The 25,436-nt window shown below is 39.7% G+C and overlaps 1 protein-coding gene across 1 annotated transcript in view; it reads left to right on the top strand.

The window, feature by feature from the left end:
• sema6bb (sema domain, transmembrane domain (TM), and cytoplasmic domain, (semaphorin) 6Bb) overlaps window positions 1-25,436 on the top strand; it is a 521,655-nt gene that overhangs the window by 240,808 nt on the left and 255,411 nt on the right. Inside the window, exons 4-5 of the mRNA XM_062039291.1 lie at window positions 12,625-12,755; window positions 23,691-23,805. Coding sequence (XP_061895275.1) covers window positions 12,625-12,755; window positions 23,691-23,805 — 246 coding nt within the window. The remainder of the gene's footprint in view (window positions 1-12,624; window positions 12,756-23,690; window positions 23,806-25,436) is intronic.

Below are 25,436 nucleotides of genomic sequence, written 5' to 3' on the forward strand. Positions count from 1 at the left end.
TATTTTTCCGCTATCCTCTTGTTGTGGGGCAGACTGGCTCGTACATGCACATGCATCCTCCGCTGTTGCCATTTCTAATACAAGATAGCGTACAGTTCGATGTTAATCGGTCAATAGACTCCATATGGAAGCGCTAAAAACTACAACATGGCTGACGCAGAGACGACACTGTCGAAGTGGAGGCACATAAATGAGGCCGCCCACAAAATGACGGTTAGAAAGCGGCTTGAAGATGATCTGTAAAACATAATCTATGCAAAATTGTGACCTAAGAACCACCGTTACATACCAGTGATTTTCAACCTTTTTTGAGCCAAGGCACATTTTTTGCGTTGACAAAATGCGGAGGCACACCACCGGCAGAAATCATTAAAAAACAAAACTCTCTTGACAGTAAAAAGTCTCAATTGCTGGATATGACTTTAAACCATAACCAGTCATGCATCACTATAGCTCTTGTCTCAAAGTAGGTGTACTGTCACCACCTGTCACATCACCCCCTGACTTATTTAGAGTTTTTTGCTGTTTTCTTGTGTGTAGTGTTTTAGTTCTTGTCTTGCGCTCTTATTTTGGTGGCTTTTTCTCTTTTTTTGGTATTTTCCCGTAGCAGTTTCATGTCTTCCTTTGAGCGATATTTCCCGCATCTACTTTGTTTTTATCCTTCTTTGTGGGGACATTGTCGATTGTCATGTCATGTTTGGATGTACATTGTGGACGCCATCTTTGCTCCACAGTAAGTCTTTGCTGTCGTCCAGCATTCTGTTTTTGTTTACTTTGTAGCCAGTTCAGTTTTAGTTTCGTTCTGCATAGCCTTCCCTAAGCTTCAATGCCTTTTCTTAAGGGCACTTACCTTTTGTTTATTTTTTGCTTAAGCATTAGACACCTTTTTACCTGCACACTGCCTCCCGCTGTTTCCAACATCTACAAAGCAAATAGCTACCTGCTGCCACCTACTGATATGGAAGAGTATTACACGGTTACTTTGCCGAGCTCTAGACAGCACAGACACTCAACAACAACACATAATTTGCAGACTATAATTACTGGTTTGCAAAAAATATTTTTTACCCCAAATAGGTGAAATTAGATAACCTCCCACGGCACACCAGACTGTATCTCACGGCACACTAGTGTGCCGCGGCACAGTGGTTGAGAAACACTGATGTAGACCACAAGGAAGTGTTTTAAATGTACAAAAAAAATCATAATATGACCCCTTAAAGTAATTTTGTTTGGTATTCCCTACCAAACAACATGCATTTAAAGGTTTCTCCATACACGAACATTGTTGGAGTATTTTAGGGCAGTGATTTTCAACCTTTTTTGAGGCAAGGCACATTTTTGCCATAAAAAAAATACGGACGCACACCAGCAGCAGAAAACGTTAAAAAATGAAACTCCACCAGGTCGTCGTGCCTTATTTTGAGTGTGTTGGTGTCTTCCTGTGTGTAGTGCTTTAGTTCTTGTCTTGCGCTGTTATTTTGGTGGCCCTCCCTGTTTTGTCGGTGTTTTCCTGTAGCAGCTTCATGTCTTCCTTTGAGCGCTATTCCGCGCACCTGCTTTGTGTTAGCAAGCAAGGCTATTTACGTTGTTGCTACCCTTCTTTGTGGGGACATTGTTGATTGTCACGTCACGTACGGATGTACTTTGTGGACGCCGTAAGTTTTTGCTGTCGTCCAGCATTCTGTCTCTGTTTACTTTGTAGCCAGTTCAGTTTGACTTTCGTTTTGCATAGCCTTTTCCTTTCCCTTTCGTTCATTTTGGGTTTGAGCATTACATACCTTTGTACCTGCACGCTGTGCTATGCATATTGGGATCACAACAAACCATCCTCGTCTCACCCTACAAAGCAATGCTGCCACCTACTGACATGGAGTATTACGTGGTTACCCTGCCGAGTTCTACACAGCACAGACACTAAGCAACGGCACATTATTTGCAGATTATAATTACTGATTTGCAAAAAAAATATTTTGGGGATAAATTAGATGAAGTTGCATAATTTCCCACGGCACACTAGACAATATCTCACGCGGCACAGTGGTTGAAAAACACTGTTTTAGGGGAATTCATTTGTAAAAATAGTTATCACTTCACTGAAAAACAGTTAGTTTATTTTTTTTAAATAAATCTACAGATTAATCGAAAAAAATAATCGATGGATTAATCGATTTACAAAATAATGGTATGGTTTAGCACTACATTTTAGCAGTTTTCCTTAATTCATTCTCACAGACTTGACTAGGACAGCTCTGGTCGGAGTCCATTGTGCAGGATTGTGCAAACCGACCTTTGATGAAGTTCCTTTTTTGACTTATAAAATTTGTTACAATTTTGGATACTGGCGTCAAACAATGTCAAAGCAACACATCGTAAGGTTAATGCATTGGCATGGGCTTGCTTGCAGTTTTGTAGTGTTTTCTTTTTTTTGTCACAATGGACCTGTACAAAATAGAAAAAGACGCTAAACTCTGATATAAAAGATGACCACATCACATCTTGGTTTGAGGAAACATAAAAAAAAGGTAAGATAAAGTGATATTTTTATTTAATCTTGGCATGCACACTAACACGAGAGTGGGTCAGTGTACCTAATGTTGTGACCGGGTGAATATACATAATGTTTATGAAGTTCATTTTCGACCTTGTCTGGATATTAATAGCAGTGATGTTTATCTTCAGGTAATATATTTAACAGTGTACATTTTGATAGCTTTGGAGAGGGTGAGGTGTGGTTTCATTTGCAATTAGGGAAAGCTTCCACAAATAAACATGTTGCAGACATACCCAGAAAGTAGGTTATAAATGTGACTAATTTGGAACTAAATTTACGCAAAAATTCATACCAAAGCATATCCAATCCATATTATCTCGACCAGGGATTCTCAAACTGTGGTACGGGGACCACTAGTGGTACACAGGCTCCAAAGAACCCCATGATTAAATAATCAAACACATTAATTCAACTGTGTGTAATGTTATAGTGGCCACATATATTTAATACAATTGTTAAATAAAACCTCTGCCTTGTTTTTAATGAATTTGTAGGCCTACTATGCTACTGTATTTTAATGTTGGTCATTATGGTGGTACTTGGGGAGCCAAGTTTTTTCTGAGGTGGTACTGGAAAGAAGTTTGAGAACCACTGACCTCCACCACAAGGACATGTTTTCTTTCTTTTTCTTTTCTTTCTTTAGTTTATTTCGAACATGAACACACTTGCATCTTAATACATCACACAATTTCATATCATTTCATTTTACATCATGCCCGAAAAGGAGTAGGAAGAAGCAAAGCTTATTTAATCCTACCCCTTTCCCACTTCAAAGCGTTTACAATGATATAGAATCATTTACTGACCTTTTTATATAATAAAATAACATCTATGAATTAGTATACACAACAGTTTTATAATATGTAATTAATTAATTCAGTCATTATTAACATACTGAGATGAAGAATGTCTTATTTTTAATAAGTTTAGACGTATTTCTCACAATTCTTTTTCTTTGTACTTTGTAAGCACTATTATTTTGAACAACCTCTTAAACTGGATCATATCAGTACAATTTGTAACTTCTTTACTTAATCCATTCCATAATTTGATTCCACTACTGATATGCTAAAAGTTTTAAGTGTTGTACGTGCATATAAATGTTTAAAATTATTTTTTCCTCTAAGGTTATATTTCTCCTTTTAAATGTTGATTGACCCCCATTAAAATACAATAGAGTAAAACCTCTGCCAGCACAACAACAACCTGGTTAGTTAGGATAACAAATTGGACACTAGCCCTTTTGGTTTCAGGACCGCCCAGAAGTTAACCACTACATAAAACACTGTTTTAACGTTAGCCACTCCATTTTTTATTTATTGGGGTTTTGCCATGTTGCTGTTCTGTGATGTACAGTACATACTAGTGTTGTCCCGATACCGATATTTTGGTACCGCTACCAAAGTGTATTTCGATACTTTTTGTTACTTTTCGATACTTTTCTAAATAAAGTTGACCACAAAAAATTGCATTATTGGCTTTATTTTAACAAAACATCTTATGGTATATTAAACATATGTTTCTTATTGCAAGTTTGTCCTTAAATAAAATAGTGAACATACAAGACAACTTGTCTTTTATTAGTAAGTAAGCAAACAAAGGCTTCTAATTTAGCTGCTGACATATGCAGTAACATATTGTGTCATTTTCCATTCTATTATTTTTGTCAAAATTATGGACAAGTGGTAGAAAATGAGTTATTCATCTACATGTTCATTTACTGTTAATATCTGCCTACTTTCTCTTTTAACATGTTCTATCTACACTTCTGTTAAAATGTAATAATCACTTATTCTTCTGTTTGATACTTTACATTAGTTTTGGATAATACCACACATTTGGGTATCAATCCGATACCAAGTCGTTACAGGATCATACATTGGTCATATTCAAAGTCCTCATGTGTCCAGGGACATATTTCCTGAGTTCATAAACATAATATGAATTTTTTTTGAACGAAATAAGATGTTGTGATGCCAAAAAATATTAATGTAATAATAGTAGTATCGACTAGATACGCTCCTGTACTTGGTATCATTACAGTGGATGTTAGGTGTAGATCCATCACTGGCGTTTGTTTACATTTTAACGCCGGTGAGCTACGGTGTGTAGTGAAGCATGTTTAGCTATTCCTCGTCCTGCAGGGATGATACTTGTAAGAAACGTACTTTATTTGTCGCCATGGAGGCCAGGATTAGTGATTTAGAAGTAGCTACAACACTGCAGACTGCGGATAGACTTTAGCCGCTAGCTAGCTAGCCATGTCTTAAAGCACCTCTTCCTGAGGGCGTTTCAGTGTCATAACTTCACCTTTATCGTTAGTTTTTAAGCCAAAATGCGTCCGTTCTCCCTTTTCTGACTACACACTGTGTCTGTTTGTAAGTACTCCGTGATTGTGCGCTGCCGAACATGCTCCTCTGCTCGTAAACCAGCAATGACCAGTACTTTTTACAGGAGGTATAGTATCGAATATGATTCATTAGTATCGCGGTACTATACTAATACCGGTATACCGTACAACCCTAGTACATACATACACAAAATTGGGTGCTTATAAACCACACAAAAATGGTCCGCCTTTTACGAATACCTTACAGTAAAGTTGTATTTTTGCCTTCACGTAAAGCGTGAGTGAAGAATGTGTGAAGAATGCACTACTAGTCCGATAAAACCTGAAAAGTTCGAAAGAGAAAGAGATGATACAGTATTATCTGCTCACAAATGCTACCTGGTACTTGTATGGATCGTCCCACTCCTCAACGCTTCAGTCACACGCAGGATTCTCACAGATATGACCTACTGTATATTCATTATTTTTGCTTGGAGCATTGATTCCCCTCGCTGTTGTGTTGAAAGCAATCATTCGCGTCAGACAAATGTGTGGCACTGTGCGAAAGTGCACGCAATGTGTTCAGTGTGAAATCCACGAACAAAAAAATGCAGACTGTCGCAGCTAATTTTGCGGGATTTCTGTGTGAAAGATGCTTCTGCCAGCAACTTATACTATATTGCCAAAAGTATTTGGCCGCCTGCCTTGACTCACATATGAACTTTGAAGTGCCATCCCATTCCGAACCCGTAGGGTTCAATATGATGTCGGTCCACCTTTTGCAGCTATTACAGCTTCAACTCTTCTGGGAAGGCTGTCCACAAGGTTGCGGAGTGTGTTTATAGGAATTTTCGACATGGCTCTCAGTCTCCGTTCTAATTCATCCCAAAGGTGTTCTATCGGGTTCAGGTCAGGACTCTGTGCAGGCCAGTCAAGTTCCTCTACTGACTCTGTCATCTATGTCTTTATGGACCTTGCTTTGTGCGCTGGTGCACAGTCATGTTGGAAGAGGAAGGGGCCCGCTCCCAACTGTTCCCACAAGGTTGGGAGCATGGAATTGTCCCAAATGTTTGGGTATCCTGGATCAGTCAAAGTTCCTTTCACTGGAACTAAGGGGCCAAGCCCAACTCTTGAGAAACAACCCCACACCACAATTCCTCCTCCACCAAATTTCACACTCGGCACAATGCAGTCTGAAATGTACCGTTCTCCTGGCAACCTCCAAACCCAGACTGGTCCAGATGGAAAAGCGTGATTCATCACTCCAGAGAAGGCGTCTCCACTGCTCTAGAGTCCAGTGGTGATGTGCTTTACACCACTGCATCCCACACTTTGCATTGGACTTGGTGATGTATGGCTTAGATGCAGCTGCTCGGCCATGGAAACCCATTCCATGAAGCTCTCTGCGTACTGTACGTGGGCTAATTGGAAGGTCACATGAAGTTTGGAGCAGAAAGTCTTTGCACTATGCGCTTCAGCATCCGCTGACCCCTCTCTGTCAGTTTACGTGGCCTACCACTTGGTGGCTGAGTTGCTGTTGTTCCCAAACTCTTCCATTTTCTTATAATAAAGCTGACAGTTGACTTTGGAATATTTAAGAGCGAGGAAATTTCACGACTGGATTTGTTGCACAGGTGGCATCCTATGACAGTTGCACGCTGGAAATCACTGAGAGCGGCCCATTCTTTCACAAATGTTTGTAGAAACAGTCTCCATGCCTGAGTCTTTGATTTTATACACCTGTGGCAGGGCCAAGTGATTAGGACACCTGATTCTGATCATTTGGATGGGTGGCCAAATACTTTTGGCAATATGGTGTATATGACGAATTATACAAATTGAATGCATGCATAAATGTGAATTAGTATGGTCAAATGCAGCAATGAATAATAATTGAAGCATTATCTCATCCTTAAGCATAATTGCTTAAGGATGCAATTAATTGCTTGCCCCTCCAGTTGAAATAAGCGCTTGTTGTGGCAACTGTTTACTATTCTCCCCATGATAAACATATGTAGTATATAATTTAAAAAAAACAGTGTAAGATTAAAGGTAAAGGCAAATTTTGCTACAAAGTACTACATGTGGTTTTCAGACTTTCTAAAGGTTTTTTTGTGTTTGGTTTTAGTGGGATCAGATTACAGTTAATGTACTTACAGCTCAATGTAATTTGCGGCAGTATAATTGTAGCGCTGCTTAAAACGAACTCGAATAAGTGACAGATGTAGCGAGTCTTTGGGAAACAGGCAGCGATACGGAGTGGGATGGCGTGCATAGTGGATGCCATATGTTCCCAACATGTTTGTTTATGCATTGTATCATGCAGTGGGCATCTGCGACCGCAGTCAAATGCACGCGGAGATGGAAGCGTGGATATTGAAATGTGAGGCGCTTCAATTGTGCGTGGCAGCTCAAGTGTTTCATGTTGGCAGGTCGGACTGGAAAGCACTTGATTCTCAAAGCACAATATTACATGGTGACTCATAGACTTCATTTGAACAAGATGTTTTCTCCAAAGTTTTTTGACAATGCACTTTTATTTCCATAACGTGCAAACATGGCCCGTCATTACAAATGAGGCAATCCAGCACAAAGCCCTTAGAGGCTTGTGGCTTAACTAATAAAGATTCCGTTGATGTTAGCGCAAGTTGTGTGAGAATAGATCTGGCAACGTCGGGGGCTTACTTGTATTAAAGTGTTTGACCCTTTCATATCCTGTACAAAGTTGCTGCTGGATTTTACACCACTAGGTCCAAGTCACCCTCCTTTAAAGGCCTACTGAAATGAAATGTTTTTATTTAAACGGGGATAGCAGATCCATTCTGTGTGTCATACTTGATCATTTCGCGATATTGCCATATTTTTGCTGGAAGGATTTAGTAGAGAACGACGACGATAAAGTTCGCAACTTTTGGTCGCTGATAAAAAAAAAAGCCTTGCCTGTACCGGAAGTAGCGTGACGTCACAGGAGGAAGGGCTCCTCACATTTCCCCATTGTTTACACCAGCAGCGAGAGCGATTCGGACTGAGAAAGCGACGATTACCCCATTAATTTGATCGAGGATGAAAGATTTGTGGATGAGGAACGTGAGAGTGAAGGACTAGAGTGCAGTGCAGGACGTATCTTTTTTTGCTCTGACCGTAACTTAGGTACAAGCTGGCTCATTGGATTCCACACTTTCTCCTTTTTCTATTGTGGATCACGGATTTGTATTTTAAACCACCTCAGATACTATATCCTCTTGAAAATGAGAGTCGAGAACGCGAAATGGACATTCACAGTGACTTTTATCTCCACGACAATACATCTGTGAAACACTTTAGCTACGGAGTGATAGCATCTGGCTCAAATGCAGATATAAACAAAAGAAATAAACCCCTGACTGGAAGGATAGACAGAAGATCAACAATACTATTAAAGGCCTACTGAAACCCAATACTACCGACCACGCAGTCTGATAGTTTATATATCAATGATGAAATCTTAACATTGCAACACATGCCAATACGGCCGGGTTAACTTATAAAGTGACTTTTAAAACTTCCCGGGAAATATCCGGCTGAAACGTCGCGGTATGATGACGTATGCGCGTGACGAAGTCAGAGTAACGGAAGTTATGGTACCCGTACAATCCTATACAAAAAGCTCTGTTTTCATTTCATAATTCCACAGTATTTTGGACATCTTTTGCAATTTGTTTAATGAACAATGAAGGCTGCAAAGAAGACAGTTGTAGGTGGGATCGGTGTATTAGCAGCGGACTACAGCAACACAACCAGGAGGACTTTGTTGGAGCGCTAGCCGCGCTAGCCGCGCTAGCCGCCGACCTCACCTTGACTTCCTACGTCTCCGGGCCGCCAAACGCATCGGGTGAAGTCCTTCGTCCTTCTGCCGATTGCTGGAACGCAGGTGAGCACGGGTGTTGATGAGTAGATGAGGGCTGGCTGGCGTAGGTGGAGAGCTAATGTTTTTAGCATAGCTCTGTGAGGTCCCGTTGCTAAGTTGCTGAGTTAGCTTCAATGGCGTCGTTAGCACAGCATTGTTAACCTTTGCCAGCCTGGAAAGCATTAACCGTGTATTTACATGTCCACGGTTTAATAGTATTGTTGATTTTCTCTCTATCCTTCCTTCTATCCTTTATTTTTTTGTTTCTATATGCAGTTAAAGCACGATGCTATCACGTTAGCTCGTAGCTAAAGCATTTCGCCGATGTATTGTCGTGGAGATAAAAGGCACTGAATGTCCATTTTGCGTTCTCGACTCTCATTTTCAAGAGGATATAGTATCCGAGGTGGTTTAAAATACAAATCCGTGATCCACAATAGAAAAAGGAGAGAGTGTGGAATCCAATGAGCCAGCTTGTACCTAAGTTACGGTCAGAGCGAAAAAAGATACGTCCATCACTGCCTCTCAAGTCCTTCACTGTAACGTTCCTCATCTACGAATCTTTCATCCTCGCTCAAATTAATGGGGTAATCATCACTTTCTCGGTCCCAATCTCTCTCGCTCCATTGTAAACAATGGGGAATTGTGAGGAATACTAGCTCCTGTGACGTCACGCTACTTCCGGTACAGGCAAGGCTTTTTTTTATCAGCGAGCAAAAGTTGCGAACTTTATTGTCGATTTTCTCTATTAAATCCTTTTAGCAAAAATATGGCAATATCGCGAAATGATCAAGTATGACACATAGAATGGATCTGCTATTCCCGTTTAAATAAAAAAAAATCATTTCAGTAGGCCTTTAAACCACGGACCTGTAAATACACGGTTAATGCTTTCCAGCTTGGCGAAGCTTAACAATGCTGTTGCTAACGACGCCATTGACGCTAACTTAGCAACGGGACCTCACAGAGCTATGATAAAAACATTAGCGCTCCACCTACGCCAGCCAGCCCTCATCTGCTCATCAACACCCGTGCTCACCTGCGTTCCAGCGATCGACGGAAGGACGAAGGACTTCACCCGATCATCCGTGCGGTCGGCGGCTAGCGTCGGCTAGCGTCGGCTAGCGCGTCTGCTATCCAAGTCAAAGTCCTCCTGGTTGTGTTGCTGCAGCCAGCCAACTTTCTTCTTTGCAGTCTTCATTGTTCATTAAACAAATTGCAAAAGACTCACCAACACAGATGTCCAGAATACTGTGGAATTTTTAGATGAAAACAGAGCTTTTTTGTATTGGATTCAATGGTGTCCGAATACTTCCGTTTAACTAGTGACGTCACGTGCATACGTCATCATACATAGACGTTTTCAACCGGAAGTTTAGCAGGAAATTTAAAATTGCACTTTATAAGTTAACCCGGCCGTATTGGCATGTGTTGCAATGTTAAGATTTCATCATTCATATATAAACTATCAGACAGCGTGGTCGGTAGTAGTGGGTTTCAGTAGGCCTTTAAAAATGATTACATTAGGGTTGTACGGTAAACCGGTATGGGTGTAGTACCGCCATACTAATGAATCGTATTCGGTACTACGTCCATTCGCAGTCGGCAGTGTTTTAGCTACTTCTAAATCACTAATCCTCGCCTCTGCGGCGAAAAATAAAGTATGTTTCTTACAAGTATCATCAGATAAATGAATGTATGGGGGACACACAGTGAATAGTAAGTCTATACTGCTATACACGTTTTACACAGATTACTCTAAAGCAGGGGTGTCAAACTCATTTTAGATGGGGGGCCACATGGAGAAAAAATCTACTCCCAAGTGGGCCAGACTGCTAAAATCACGGCACGGATAACTTAAAAATAAAGACAACTTCAGATTGTTTTCTTTGTTTGAAAATAGAACAAGCACATTCTGAAAAAAGTACAAATCATAATGTTGTTGGTTTTTTTTTGTACACTTACATGTTGCAGTTAATAGTATTCTATCTTTATTTGTCGTTTTGTATTAGAGATGTCCGATAATGGCTTTTTTGCCGAAATCCGATATCCCGATATTGTCCAACTCTTAATTACCGATTCCGATATCAACCGATACCGATATATACAGTTGTTAAATTAACACATTATTATGCCTAATTTTGTTGTGATGCCCCGCTGGATGCATTAAACAATGTAACAAGGTTTTCCAAAACAAATCAACTCAAGTTATGGAAAAAAGTGCCAACATGGCACTGCCATATTTATTATTGAAGTCACAAAGTGCATTATTTTTTTTAACATGCCTCAAAACAGCAGCTTGGAATTTGGGACATGCTCTCCCTGAGATAATCCTAATACCCACTACAACTATGGGAAATACTATACTTTGACTTTCACAAAGAGCATTATTTTTTATTTTTTTTAAACATGCCTCAAAACAACAGCTACAAAAACAATGAAGGCACACAGCTTCAGTCCAGAGTGTAATAGAGTCATAAAGTAAACAATAACATAGTCCTCCTTTAGTAGACTGCCTGGTATACTGTATAACAGGAAATTATAAACTGGGCTCAATCTGCCCTGCTCTAACGTATTTGTATGAGTAACACAAATGTGCTGCAAGCTAGTGGTGAGTGCTTGAAGTGGCCTAGCAGTCAGCCAGAGCTTCTGAAATGCTGCGTTGAGACAGGGCACCTCCGTTCACTGCAAGCTGCTTTCGGTGTTTGCTTTTCATCCATCTTCCGCTTGTATTCATCGTGTATCTCCTTGTGATTCTTGAAGAGGTGGGAGATCAAATTGCTCGTATTAAAGGAAGACGTCTTGGTTCCTCCTCGCATAACCAACTTTTTGCAGTCATTGCAAATTGCCAGTTTTTTATCCGTCAGAGACACTTTAAAATAATCCCAAACCATAGACATGGTGTCGTGAGTCAGTCACCGAGCAAGGTCGCTTGTTAGCCACGGCTACAGCACCGGCAACAACACACTCTTGTTGTTGTTATGCTCCGCTCGCGGCGGTTTGATGAGGTCATCAAGTGTCGCCAGTAAACCTCTCATGCTGCAGTCGTCAACTCCTGTGTTGTGTGTGGGAGAGGGGAGGGTGTAGGGGGGAGGGGCTGCTGACTGGACGACGCAACTGCTCTGTACTGCTCCCTACGTCCGTGTTTTACCGGTAAAAAGTCATTAATTTTACTTTTTGAAACCGATACCGATAATTTCCGATATTACATTTTAAAGCATTTATCGGCCGATATTATCGGACATCTCTATTTTTTATACTTTATGAATAAATGATGTGATAATGTTCATCAGTCAACTCACTGGTGTTAATTTTCAATCTATAAAGATACAAAAATAATATCAAAATCAAATTACAGGATGGTATTTATGTAGTTTGCTAATTTTCTTCGCCTGGTTTATCATGTGGTTTATTTTTTTTTACATATGTAGCATCATCTACAAAGAATTGCTATTGCAACATCTAGTGGACACATTTAGAACAGCAGTTTCTTTCATTCAAAACATTTCGGCTCATTTTTATACTTAGCAAACTGGTCCCGCGGGCCGTACGTTTGACACACCTGCTCTAAAGGCTATGCAAGTTTACCTGTATATTTGTATGTATATATAGTATAGCACACTATACTCACTTTTGCAAGGTACTTTGTAAAGAAAAGGGGTAGGATTAAATAAGCTCTGCTTCTTCCTACTCCTTTTCGAACATGTTGAAAAAAGAAACTGGAAATTGTGATGTATCATGTTGTATGCTTGCATGTTCGAAATAAACTCAAACTTTACTCTGTTATTGAAATACGCTTGAATGAGTTTCTGCGTCGCATTCTTAATTTCTATCCCCTTCTTTGTCTTTGCACAGACTCTGCTATTTTGTTGCCATGGCAACAGCGGCCCCGCCCTTCCTCTTCCTCCTGCTGTGCTGGCTCCTCCAAGCGGCCTGCTCGGCGTTCCCAGAGGAACCCGGCCCGCTCAACTTCATCCCCGCTGAAGGTATGGCCTCTTTCTCTCACACCCTCCTGAACGCCTAGCTCTTTCACCCAGGTCCCGATAGCCAGGCACCTCGCACCCTGACACATACGGTGTTGAATTGGTAGGTCCGGGGGGGGGGGGGGGTCGCATGTCTGGGCTGTGGAGGTCAGACATGCTCCCACACGGAGGGTCCCGACGAGGGTGGGGCATGAGGAGAAGGTGTAGGAATTGCATTTACAACTTTCCCACACACTTTCTGAGAGGCTCTCTGGAGATGCAGCCCCTTTCACACTCTCAGACTTTGAGTCTCCGGATCATCTTAGCAGGACATACCCTGATTGATTGTGGATCAATAATATTGACCGATGGCTGGCCAGCCTTCTTAATGTTTCAATGGCAAGCAGTCTTTTAGTACTTAAAGGGGGGCATTCACACTTGTCATGTCTGGTTCTCTTACAAGGAACTCCACTGTGTTTTCTCTGCTAGTATGCTTCCTTTAGTCTCGTGCACCACACAAGAGGACCGAGACCGCCCGAGAGATTGGTCTTGGTCCACCTGAGCTAAGCCAGGGGTCGGCAACCCAAAACGTTGAAAGAGCCATATTGGGCCAAAAAAACAAATCTGTCTGGAGCCGCAGAAAAGGAAAAGCCCTATATAAGTCTTATAATGAAGACAACACATGATGTGTCTATATTAGCCTACTATCAAAATGACTATGTGTCGCAGGCTGAAGGAAATCTTCGTTGACAGAAATGTTGAAATTCTATATTTATTCTACACATTTTTACAACATTAGAAACCATTAGTAAATCAGAGGCTACTCAAGGTGAGATAACTCCTGGAAATTACTGTCTTTTAATGGCCAAAGGTATAGATGTGTGTGTCCAAGTTAAAGGAAACGGCAGGCTGTCTTCTTCTGATGGATTCAATACAATCTTTGGCAAGCTAGGTAATGTTTGCTGTGGTCTGGAACAACATGGCACAAAAACAACTATCTGAAATGCAGCCAATATTACACACAGATAATGTGTCATGAGACATGCAAACCTAAATTATATACAAAGAGGATACAATTAAAGGATATCAAAATGAGCTCAAATATACCTACAAATGAGGCATAATGATGCAACATGTACATACAGCTGGCCTAAATAGCATGTTAGTGTTAACGCATCCACGCACAGCATAAAACTTTTGGTGGACAAAATGAGACAAAGGAGGAGTGGAAGATTTTACATGTAAACAAACTGTTGCGTCACAGTCCACACTATGGTGGGTTCAAGAACCGGCGAAATTAGTAGGACAAAGCGATGTTCACCAAATACTCTCATCAGTGAAGCATACACACAAACATATTAAACAGTGGACTTTCTAACGATTGGGAAGGTTTGTGTCATGTTTGTCCTCAAACAAAAAACATGATAAAACAAAACATCTTTTTCCATTTCCAGTCCTTTTTAAAAAATGCTCCAGGGCAGCACTAAAGACCCCCGAGCTAAGAGAACCACACTAAGGTTATTTAAACCAGTGGTTCTCCAACCTTTTTTCTCCAAGTAGCACCTCAGAAAACACTTGGCTCCCCAAGTACTACCATAATGACCAACATTAAAATGTGGTAGCGTCGTAGGCTTAAGTATTCATTAAAAGCAAGGCAGAGGTTTTGTTTAAAAGGTATATTTCCTATTTTTGGTCACTGTAACATTACAAATACCCATCAAAATCTCGCATGAGCAGATATTTGGTTGACAGTAGCAGACAGACATTTTGGTTTCATGGTTTATGAATGCAGCTGGCATAGGCTCCAGCAACCCCCGCCACCCCGAGAGGGACAAGCGGTAGAAAATGGATGAATGGATGGAACATTATACACAGTTTGAATATAATAAATTAAAACAATGACACTTTTACCAAGTGATGCTTTGGCGTACCATTTGATGTACCATAAGTGGTACACGTATTCCAGTTTGAGAATCCCTGATTTAAATAGTTCAACTTGACATTAAATGAACTGGGAGAGAACAATATTTGAAAAAATTATGTATAAAACACCTAGAAAAAATCTACCAAACAACATTTAAAACAGATGTGTAAAAGGAGAACATAATTATCATATAACCTACAATTAAATACATATATATGTACAATAAAATACATTAACTGAGATTTTTAAAATCCAGTAATATTGAATGTTTGGAAAGATGCATGTCAATCAAGTGGATTAGTTTAATGCACAGTTGTCAACTCAAGGCCCGGGGGCCAAATCCGGCCCGCCACATAATTTTATGTGGCCCGCGAAACCCTAGAAATAATATGCGTTAATAAAATGCTTAATATTTTTTTATTCCTATTCTTATTCTTATTTATTTCCCTTTTGACATTAAAAATCATGTACTGCATGCAGTTGCATATATTTTAAAATTCAATATTATATTATCATGTATTCCAAAACATTTTTTTGGTAAAATAAAGATAAATACTGTACTTAAATATCTGCTTGACTTATGATTGCAAAACAAATTATCAATCAAATTGTAGACTGTAAAATTGACAATAGATTTTACGGTTAAAATTCTGCCGACTTGAGTTTTTTTTTACCGTAAAATCAACTTTGGTAGTGTTTTTTTCCATATACAATAAGATACTTAAACATTAAAAAACTAACAAAAAACCATTGAAACAACACAATTTTATGGTAAAAAAAAAACAAAAAAAAACCTGGCAGCTCTGTGGTATTGTTTTTCCATTCCATTCCATTTGTTACATTTTTTTATATATGCTTTAAAAAACAACAACACTGCTTTTACTGTAAAATTCTGGTGACTGAGCTGCCAGTTTTTAAAGTACAATTTTTAAGATTTTTTTTTTGCAGCTTATGTAAAAAAAAAAAAAGTTAATGTATTATATATATGTACATGTATATTCATATTTTACTCATTGTTAAATGCGGCCCTCTGAGGGCAACCATAACTGCGATGTGGCCCTCAATGAAAACGAGTTTGACACCCCTGGTTTACTGGAACAAAACAATTTTAAAAATGTTAATGACTTTGTTTGTTGTGCATCCATCCATGTTATGAAATAGAAATATGGCCTTAATTTAATATTCTTCTGAGTTGAATAGCTAATGTTGTGTGTAACATCTTTAGTTTGTCCTCCGGTGATAATAGTACTTAAGACACTATGAGTTGCAGTTTATTTGCCATAAAATAATGCTTCGAAAGGTATTAATACTTTTTCACAAAAATCGCCCAACACTGATTGTTGGCCGATTGATTGGCACATCCCTAATTTTCTTCCTTCTTAAAACTGGTCCATTTCTTTCAGTGTTTCCCACACATTCATTTATTTGTGGCGGCCCGCCACGAAAGAATTACGTCCACCACAAATAAATTTAAAAAAAATATATATATATTTTTTTGTCCTGTCCAGCTTCTCAGGCAAATCATATAGTTGATGTAGATGCCCATAAGGCTGTTCAGATTTACTTTACAAAAGAGAAGTGTAGGATACTTCTCTTGTTGCCTTATTTGTATTTGACCACTACTGTTTTCTGTTTATTTGTTACTGACTATGGCAGGACACCTCTGCCTCTGTTTCACTTTATGTTGCTGGTAAATAATATGGTTGTAGTAGTAGGCTAAAGTTAAATTATTTAGTATGCACTAATTAAAGGGGCAGAGCTTTAAGAGACATTTTAGCTTTTATATTTTATAAGATATATTTTTTGTAAGAACCACAATTAATAAATATATTTCAGTGAATAACTTATTGTTCAAATCTGTATATAAATATGTACATAAAGTGTTGTAATTATATTGTAAAATGGATTGATGGATGGACGTTTAAAACAAAACTGTTATTATTAATTAGTAAGTATACATTTTTTGAGCCTTTTTAGAGAAAATCATATCATTGTAGTAAATTACGCAAATTACCCGATGATGTCATGGTGACCACGCCCATAGCCACACCCATAGCCACGCCCCCACCACCACAGGTATCTTGGCAGTTTATGGGAAACACTGTCTTTGGTCCGTTTTGTGTTCACGTTTGAGCTCAGCTGAACCAAACCATACCAAGAAGAGTGTTTTGTGCAGACCCGGCCGGGTGTGCATGATCACCTTCACGCATAACCAAATGAGCTGTACTTGCAGAGCAAACACACCAGAGTTTCTTTTAAGCGCACCAAACGTGACAAGTGTGACAATCCGGACTGCTGGTGGTGTGAGAAGTTTAGACAGGAAGAAGAAGGATGACTGGTATCAGATCAGGATGGATTAATATGAATGAAAGAAATTAGGATAGGAAACGAGCACTGACGACTAAAAATAGACGTCGGAGAGGAAGTCGGATGGATGTGGGCTATAAAGACGTACTGATGGGAGGAGATTGAACAGTCGCACACTCGGACATGTGGCCATCTGAGGGTACGTTTTCACGACCATGAATTAGTAAAAAAAAAATTATTGAAGGGCCTGCAAAAACAACTGAAAACTTTGTAATATGAATTACGGACTGGTAGTTGCCGACTTTTGATTACCCTTTGTCAATGAATAGTCGGGTTTATAATTGGACTCTAAAGTGCTGCAATGAAAGGGCACTTTGCTAAAGAAGTATTTAAAGTTAAAGGCCTACTGAAATGAAATTGTTTTATTTAAACGGGGATAGCAGATCCATTATATGTGTCATACTTGATAATTTTGCGATATTGCCATATTGTTGCTGAAAGGATTTAGTAGAGAACATCGACGATAAAGTTTGCAACTTTTGGTCGCTGATGAAAAAAAGCCTTGCCTGTACCGGAAGTAGCGTGACGTCGCAGGTTGAAAGGCTCCTCACATTTCCCCATTGTTTACACCAGCAGCGAGAGCGATTCGGACAGAGAAAGCGACGATTACCCCATTAATTTGAGCGAGGATGAAAGATTTGTGGATGAGGAACGTGAGAGTGAAGGACTAGAGTGCAGTGCAGGACGTATCTTTTTTGCTCTGACCGTAACTTAAGTACAAGGGCTCATTGGATTCCACACTTTCTCCTTTTTCTATTGTGGATCACGGATTTGTATTTTAAACCACCTCGGATACTAAATCCTCTTGAAAATGAGAGTCGAGAACGCGAAATGGACATTCACAGTAACTTTTATCTCCACGACAATACATTGGCGAAGCACTTTAGCTACGGAGCTAATGTGATAGCATCAGGCTTAACTGCAGATAGAAACAAAAGAAATAAACCCCTGACTGGAAGGATAGACAGAAAATCAACAATACTATTAAACCATGGACCTGTAACTACATGGTTAATGCTTTCCAGCCTGGCGAAGCTTAACAATGCTGTTGCTAACAACGCCATGAAGCTAACTTAGCTACGGGACCTCACAGAGCTATGCTAAAAACATTAGCTATCCACCTACGCCAGCCAGCCCTCATCTGCTCATCAACACCCGTGCTCACCTGTGTTCCAGCGATCATCGATGTGGTCGGCGGCTAGCGTCGGATAGCGCGTCTGCTATCCAACTCAAAGTCCTCCTGGTTGAGCCGCTAATAGGGATGATGTTTGATAAGAAATTATCGAGTTCGAGCCTATTATCGAATCCTCTTATCGAACCGATTCCTTATCGATTCTCTTATCGAGTCCAGATAGGTTGTTGTATATGGAAAAAAACACACAATATTTGGTTTAACAAAAGCTCACTTTTATTATATAAGAAAACAATTTAATCTAATAAATAAATAAATATTGACTGTTACCCCCCCAAAAAAAATAAAATAAAATAAACAAATATTGACTGTTGTTACCCAAAGTATATTAAGTGGGATTTTTCAGAAAAACAAATATATACAGTAACACAAAAACAAGCTGTCTCTGTGATCACTATAGGTGTATAAATAATAATATAGTGTTAAATAAAATCAGTCCCTTGGGCACAAAACTGAAAATAATACAGCTTTCCAAAAAGTGCAATTCTGCTGCTATTTGACATAACTGTTTGTTATGATGCTTTGACATTTTTGATTTATTTCTTTATTGAAAGCAAATTCTATGAAGAGAAAAGTTATTTGCAAATGTGGTTACAATGCTAAAAAATGAAAAGTTAAAGCCAAAAAAAGAAATACACTTTATTGAGTTAACATTATTTCTTAATAGGGGGAAAGATGTTATGAGCTAGGGAATACAACAACTACACTACCCAGCATGCAACGGGAGTGACGAGCATGCGCGGCAGCCCCGAAAAGTGTTGCATATCGTCACCCGGCAGCTAAGAATGAGCACGCTGTGAAAGTAAACGTCAAGAACTCAGCCAACACGCCTCGTCTGCATTATTTATAATTAGACAGACAACACATATAAAGTGTGATTTTGTTTTGTTTACAAGGAAAGAAAAACGAAAGTTAAAAAAGGGAGATATGTTGTATATATATGTATGTGCTGCGGTTGCTTTAAGAACGTTGCGACAGCTGCCGTAAAGGAGGTGCGTTGCTAGCCTGGTTGCTATGTTTCCGGTTGGTCGTAAAAGTGTTCTTCATGTGTTTGCTCAAATCTCTCAGTAAAGTTATTCATTGGATTATACCTTTTGTTTTGAACTTTATTACACATTGGAGCGCTTTTTCCTGTCCATTTTTTTCCTGCTTTCGCTATCTGTGCCTAATGACTGAGCTACGTGACGCCATTTCTCGCGATGTCACACGGAGCATTTCTGGTCGGGACGGGATTCGTTCCGAGGGATTCGAATAAAGAACCAACTCTTTTTCTTTACTATAGTGGTCTCGATAACGGGTACCGGTTCTCAAAAAGGGATTCGAGTCCGAGGACTCGGTTCTTTTCTTATCGAACAACCGGGAAAACCGGTTTCGAGTATCATCCCTAGCCGCTAATACACCGATCCCACCTACAGCTTTCTTCTTTGCTGTCTCCATTGTTCATTAAACAAATTGCAAAATATTCACCAACACAGGAGTCCAGAATACTGTGGAATTATGAGATGAAAACAGAGCTTTTTGTATTGGATACAATGGTGTCCCAATACTTCCGTTTCAACCATTGACGTCATCATACATAGACGTTTTCAACCGGAAGTGTGGCGGGAAATTTAAAATTGCACTTTATAAGTTAACCCGGCCGTATTGGCATGTGTTGCAATGTTAAGATTTCATCATTGATATATAAACTATCAGACTGCGTGGTCGGTAGTAGTAGGTTTCAGTAGGCTTTTAAAGTACCACTGATAGCCACACACACACTAGGTGTGGTGAAATTCATCTCTGCATTTGACCCATTTCCTTGCTCCACCCCCTGGGAGGTGAGGGGAGCAGTGAGCAGCAGCGGTGAATCATTTAACCCCCAATTCTAACCCTTGATGCTGAGTGCCAAGCAGGGAGGTAATGGGTCCCATTTTTATAGTCTTTAGTATGACTTGGCCGGGGTTTGAACTCACGACCTACCGATCTCAGGGCGGACACTCTAACCACTAGGCCACTGAGCAGGCTTTTTAAGTCACGATTGGTATAACATTTTTGTGCTCTGCAATTGTTATTTTGGTGTCTCGTGCCTGCGAATGCCCAGACTGATTGGTGGCATTTACCGTATTTTTCTGACCATACGGCACACTTAAAATCCTTTCATTTTGTCAAAAATCCACAGTGCGCCTAATGTAAGTATTCATTCTGGTTGCGCCTACGGACCTCGAAGCAATCTTATTTGGTCCATGTTTTAATGATAAGTGTGACCAGTAGATGGCAGCCACATAAGAGATAACTCGGTTTCAGAGTTGGTCCGAAACATGGCGCCCTGTACTCACGTGAGGGGCTGTTGACCAATCAGAGAGAGTATGGCCAGACAATCGCTTAAATCAGGGGTGTCAAACTCCTTTGGCCACATGGAGCAAAATCTACTCCCAAGTGGGCCGGACTGGTAAAATTCCAGCACGATAACTTAAAAATAAAGACAACTTTAGATTGTTTTCTTTGTTTAAAAATAGAACAAGCACATTCTGAAAATGTACAAATCATAATGTTGTTGTTTTTTTTTTTAATAGTATTCTATCTTTATTTGTCGTTTTTTATACTTTATGAATAAATGATGTGATAATGTTCATCAGTCAACTCATTGGTGTTAATTTTCAATCTATCAAGATAAAAAAAAGATCAAAATCAAATTACAGGATGTTATTTATGTAGTTTGCTCATTTTCCTCAACATCATGTGTTTTATTTTATTTTTTTACGTATGTAGCATCATCTACAAAGATACAAAGAATTGCTATTGCGACATCTAGTGGACACATTTACAACTGCAGTTTCTTCCATTAAAAAATTCCGGCTCATTTTTATACTTAGCAAACTCATCCCGCGGGCCGGATAAAACCTGTCGTACCGGGTCGTACGTTTGACACCCCTGGCTTAAATGATTGGTCAAAAGCCCTTCCCGAGACTACTGGGCGCCATGTTTAGGACCAACTCTGAAACTGAAGTGTCCATACTCTTTCTATACATGACTTTGAGAGATACGTGTGGACTGCAGGTTGACGCCTGTTCAATAAATGACGCTAGCAAGTACTCGTAAGCAAGCAGCACCAAAACTTTGATGTATCATTGAAAATATAGAACAGGGGTCCCCAAACTTTTTGACCCGGGGGCCGCATTGGGTTAAAAAAATTTGGCCGGGGGCCGCGCTGTGTATATATATATATATATATATATATATATATATATATATATATATATATATATATATATATATATATATATATATATACATTGTCTTTATATTCCAGCGAGTTAATCCGTTTTGTCATTTAACATCAATTAACATTGATGTTCATCAACATTTAACATTGTCATGTTATCGATGGGAAAATTAATTTTTAGACGATATGATTTGCCTGAGCGGATAGGAGACACCGAGAGTAACAAGCGGTATAAAATGGATTAGAAAGGACAGATACAATTTTAAAATTTTAAAAAATAAAATTAAAAAAGATAAAAATATAATTAAAACACTTCTTTTTTTTTAACTTGGGACTTCCCGTGGGCCGTATTTTGGATGCTGGGGGGCCGGATCCGGCCCGCGGGCCGTAGTTTGGGGACCCCTGATATAGAACATTAGACACACGCTCAAAAATGGGTCAAAATATTTTGGTACGACTTTGGTAAAAAAGACCTGGGGATAGGTTGATTGGCAACACTAAATTGGCCCTAGTGTGTGAATGTTAGTGTGAATGTTGTCTGTCTATCTGTGTTGGCCCTGTGATGAGGTGGCGACTTGTCCAGGGTGTACCCCGCCTGAGTGCAGCTGAGATAGGCTCCAGCACCCCCCGTGACCCCCAACGGGACAAGCGGTAGAAAATGGATGGATGGATGGATGGATGGATGGATGGACGGATTTTTATACTTAGCAAACTCATCCCGCGGGTCGGATAAAACCTGTTCGCGGGGCGGATCGGCCGTACGTTTGACACCCCTGGCTTAAATGATTGGTCAAAAGCCCTTCCTGAGACTACTGGGCGCCATGTTTAGGACCAACTCTGTGTCCATACTCTTTCTATACATGACTCTGAGAGATATGTGTGGACTGCAGGTTGACGCCTGTTCAATAAATGACGCTAGCAAGTACCCGTAAGCAAGCAACACCAAAACTTTGATGTGTCATTCAGTGTTTCCCATAAACTGCCAAGATTCCTGTGGCGGTGGGGGCGTGGCTATGGGCGTGGCCACCATGACACCGTCGAGTAATTTGTGTAACGTACTACAATGATATGATTTTCTCTAAAAAGGCTCAAAAAATGTATACTTACTAATTAATAATAACAGTTTTGTTTTAAACGTCCATCCATCCATCCATTTTACAATATAATTACAACATTTTATGTACATATTTATATACAGATTTGAACAATAAGTTATTCACTGAAATATATTTATTAATTGTGGTTCTTACAAAAAATATATCTTATAAAATATAAAAGCTAAAATGTCTCTTAAAGCTCTGCCCCTTTAATTAGTGCATACTAAATAATTTAACTTTAGCCTACTACTACAACCATATTATTTACCAGCAACATAAAGTGAAACAGAGGCAGAGGTGTCCTGCCACAGTCAGTAACAAATAAACAGAAAACAGTAGTGGTCAAATACAAATAAGGCAACAAGAGAAGTATCCTACACTTCTCTTTTGTAAAGTAAATCTGAACAGCCTTATGGGCATCTACATCAACTATATGATTTGCCTGAGAAGCTGGACAGGACAAAAAAAAAATAATAATAATAATATATATATTTTTTTTATATTTGTGGCGGACGTAATTCTTTCGTGGCGGGCCGCCACAAATAAATGAATGTGTGGGAAACACTGGTCATTGAAAATATAGAACATTAGACACAGCGCTCAAAAATCTGTCAAAATGTTTTTGTACGACTTTGGTAAAAAAGACCTGGGGATAGGTTGATTGGCAACACTAAATTGACCCTAGTGTGTGAATGTGAGTGTGAATGTTGTCTGTCTGTGTTGGCCCTGTGATGAGGTGGCGACTTGTCCAGGGTGTACCCCGCATTCTGCCCGAATGCAGCTGGGATAGGCTCCAGCACCCCCCGCAACTCCGAGAGGGACACGCGGTAGAAAATGGATGGACGTTGGTAAGCCGTAACGGCATTGCGAAGTTGTTTACCTTTTACACAAAACCCAGCAAAGCGGGATGTGGACTCAACTATGTGTACTTTCACACAGTGACAATGTCTTTTATCACATACAGAATGTGATGACAAGACGTGATACTAGACTTTGGAGTTCTGTGTAAAAGGGTTTCACGGCTCTCGTGCAGCACGTTTGCAGGATCTCTGTGTGAAAGAGGCAATTACAGATGACTGTCTCAAAAATGGGATGCGTCTCGACATAAACTTGCCAAGAATGAATGTTGGGATCAGTAATTATATATGTGTGTGTTTTTTCCATCTCGTAATAGTGTCAAGGCGCTATCCGGTGTTTCTTGGCCGACCTCACCGCACGTGGCTGAGACAAGAGCCTCTCCACATCCAGAGGCTCCTCCAAGTCAACCGAACGCTGTACATTGGAGCCAGGTACTGTGCATTTGTAGTATTTTTAGTTCAGCTGAAATACGCTGTTTGACCCCACAATGTTGCATCTAGGGCTACAGCTGTTGATTATTCTAGTCATTAAGTGATCTATTCTTTCATTTTTCCTTAATTGAGTATTTGAATAAAATACTTTGTACCCTCCATGGACCTTTAGGGAAAATAGTTGGAAAAAAGCAAGGATTTTTCTAATGACCTTTCTTCTCTCTTTTTATAAACGCACATAACATTGACATTGCACGTTTACCACGGGAGCATCACTAAATATTATATATTAAAAACCAAAAAAATGTGACAATTAGAGATGTCCGATAATGGCTTTTTTGCCGATATTCCGATATTGTCCAACTCTTAATTACCGATTCCGATATCAACCGATACCGATGTATACAGTCGTGGAATTAACACATTATTATGCCTAATTTTGTTGTGATGCCCCGCTGGATGCATTAAACAATGTAACAAGGTTTTCCAAAAATAAATCAACTCAAGTTATGGAAAAAAATGCCAACATGGCACTGCCATATTTATTATTGAAGTCACAAAGTGCATTTTTTTTTTAACATGCCTCAAAACAGCAGCTTGGAATTTGGGACATACTCTCCCTGAGAGAGCATGAGGAGGTTGATGTGGGCGGGGTTTAGGGGGGTGTATATTGTAGCGTCCCGGAAGAGTTAGTGCTGCAAGGGGTTCTGGGTATTTGTTCTGTTGTGTTTATGCTGTGTTACGGTGCGGATGTTCTCCCGAAATGTGTTTGTCATTCTTGTTTGGTGTGGGTTCACAGTGTGGCGCATATTTGGAACAGTGTTAAAGTTGTTTATACGTCACCCTCAGTGTGACCTGTATGGCTGTTGACCAAGTATGCCTTGCATTCACTTGTGTGTGTGAAAAGTCATAGATATTATGTGATTGGGCCGGCACGCGAAGGCAGTGCCTTTAAGATTTATTGGCGCTCTGTACTTCTCCCTACGTCCGTGTACACAGCGGCGTTTTAAAAAGTCATACATTTTACTTTTTGAAACCGATACCAATAATTTCCGATATTACTTTTGAAAGCATTTATCGGCCGATATCGGCTTTCCAATATTATCGGACATCTCTAGTGACAATGTATTCAACAATTTCAAAAGGTAATAATTCAAGGACAAACCACTCGTTAGCATTAACATATAAACTATCGATGCAAACATGGAAGTGAAGTGAATTGTATTTATATAGCGCTTTTTCTCTAGTGACTCAAGGCGCTTTACATAGTGAAATCCAATATCTAAGTTACATTTTAACCCAGTGTGGGTGGCACTGGGAGCAGGTGGGTAAAGCGTCTTGCCAAAGGACACAACGGCAGTGACTAGGATGGCGGAAGCGGGGATCGAACCTGGAACCCTCAAGTTGCTGGGACGGCCACTCTACCAACCGAGCTACACTGCAAAAAGTCAGTGTTCAAAAACAAGAAAAAAACAATACAAAAATGAGGGGTATTTTATTTGAACTAAGCAAAATTATCTGCCAATAGAACAAGAAAATTTGGCTTGTCAAGACTCTCCAAAACAAGTAAAATTAGCTAACCTCAATGAACCCAAGAATACCTTAAAATAAGTATATTCTCACTAATAACA

This window comes from Entelurus aequoreus, linkage group LG27, assembly GCF_033978785.1.
Source record: "Entelurus aequoreus isolate RoL-2023_Sb linkage group LG27, RoL_Eaeq_v1.1, whole genome shotgun sequence".
In the NCBI taxonomy this organism is placed as follows: domain Eukaryota; kingdom Metazoa; phylum Chordata; class Actinopteri; order Syngnathiformes; family Syngnathidae; genus Entelurus; species Entelurus aequoreus.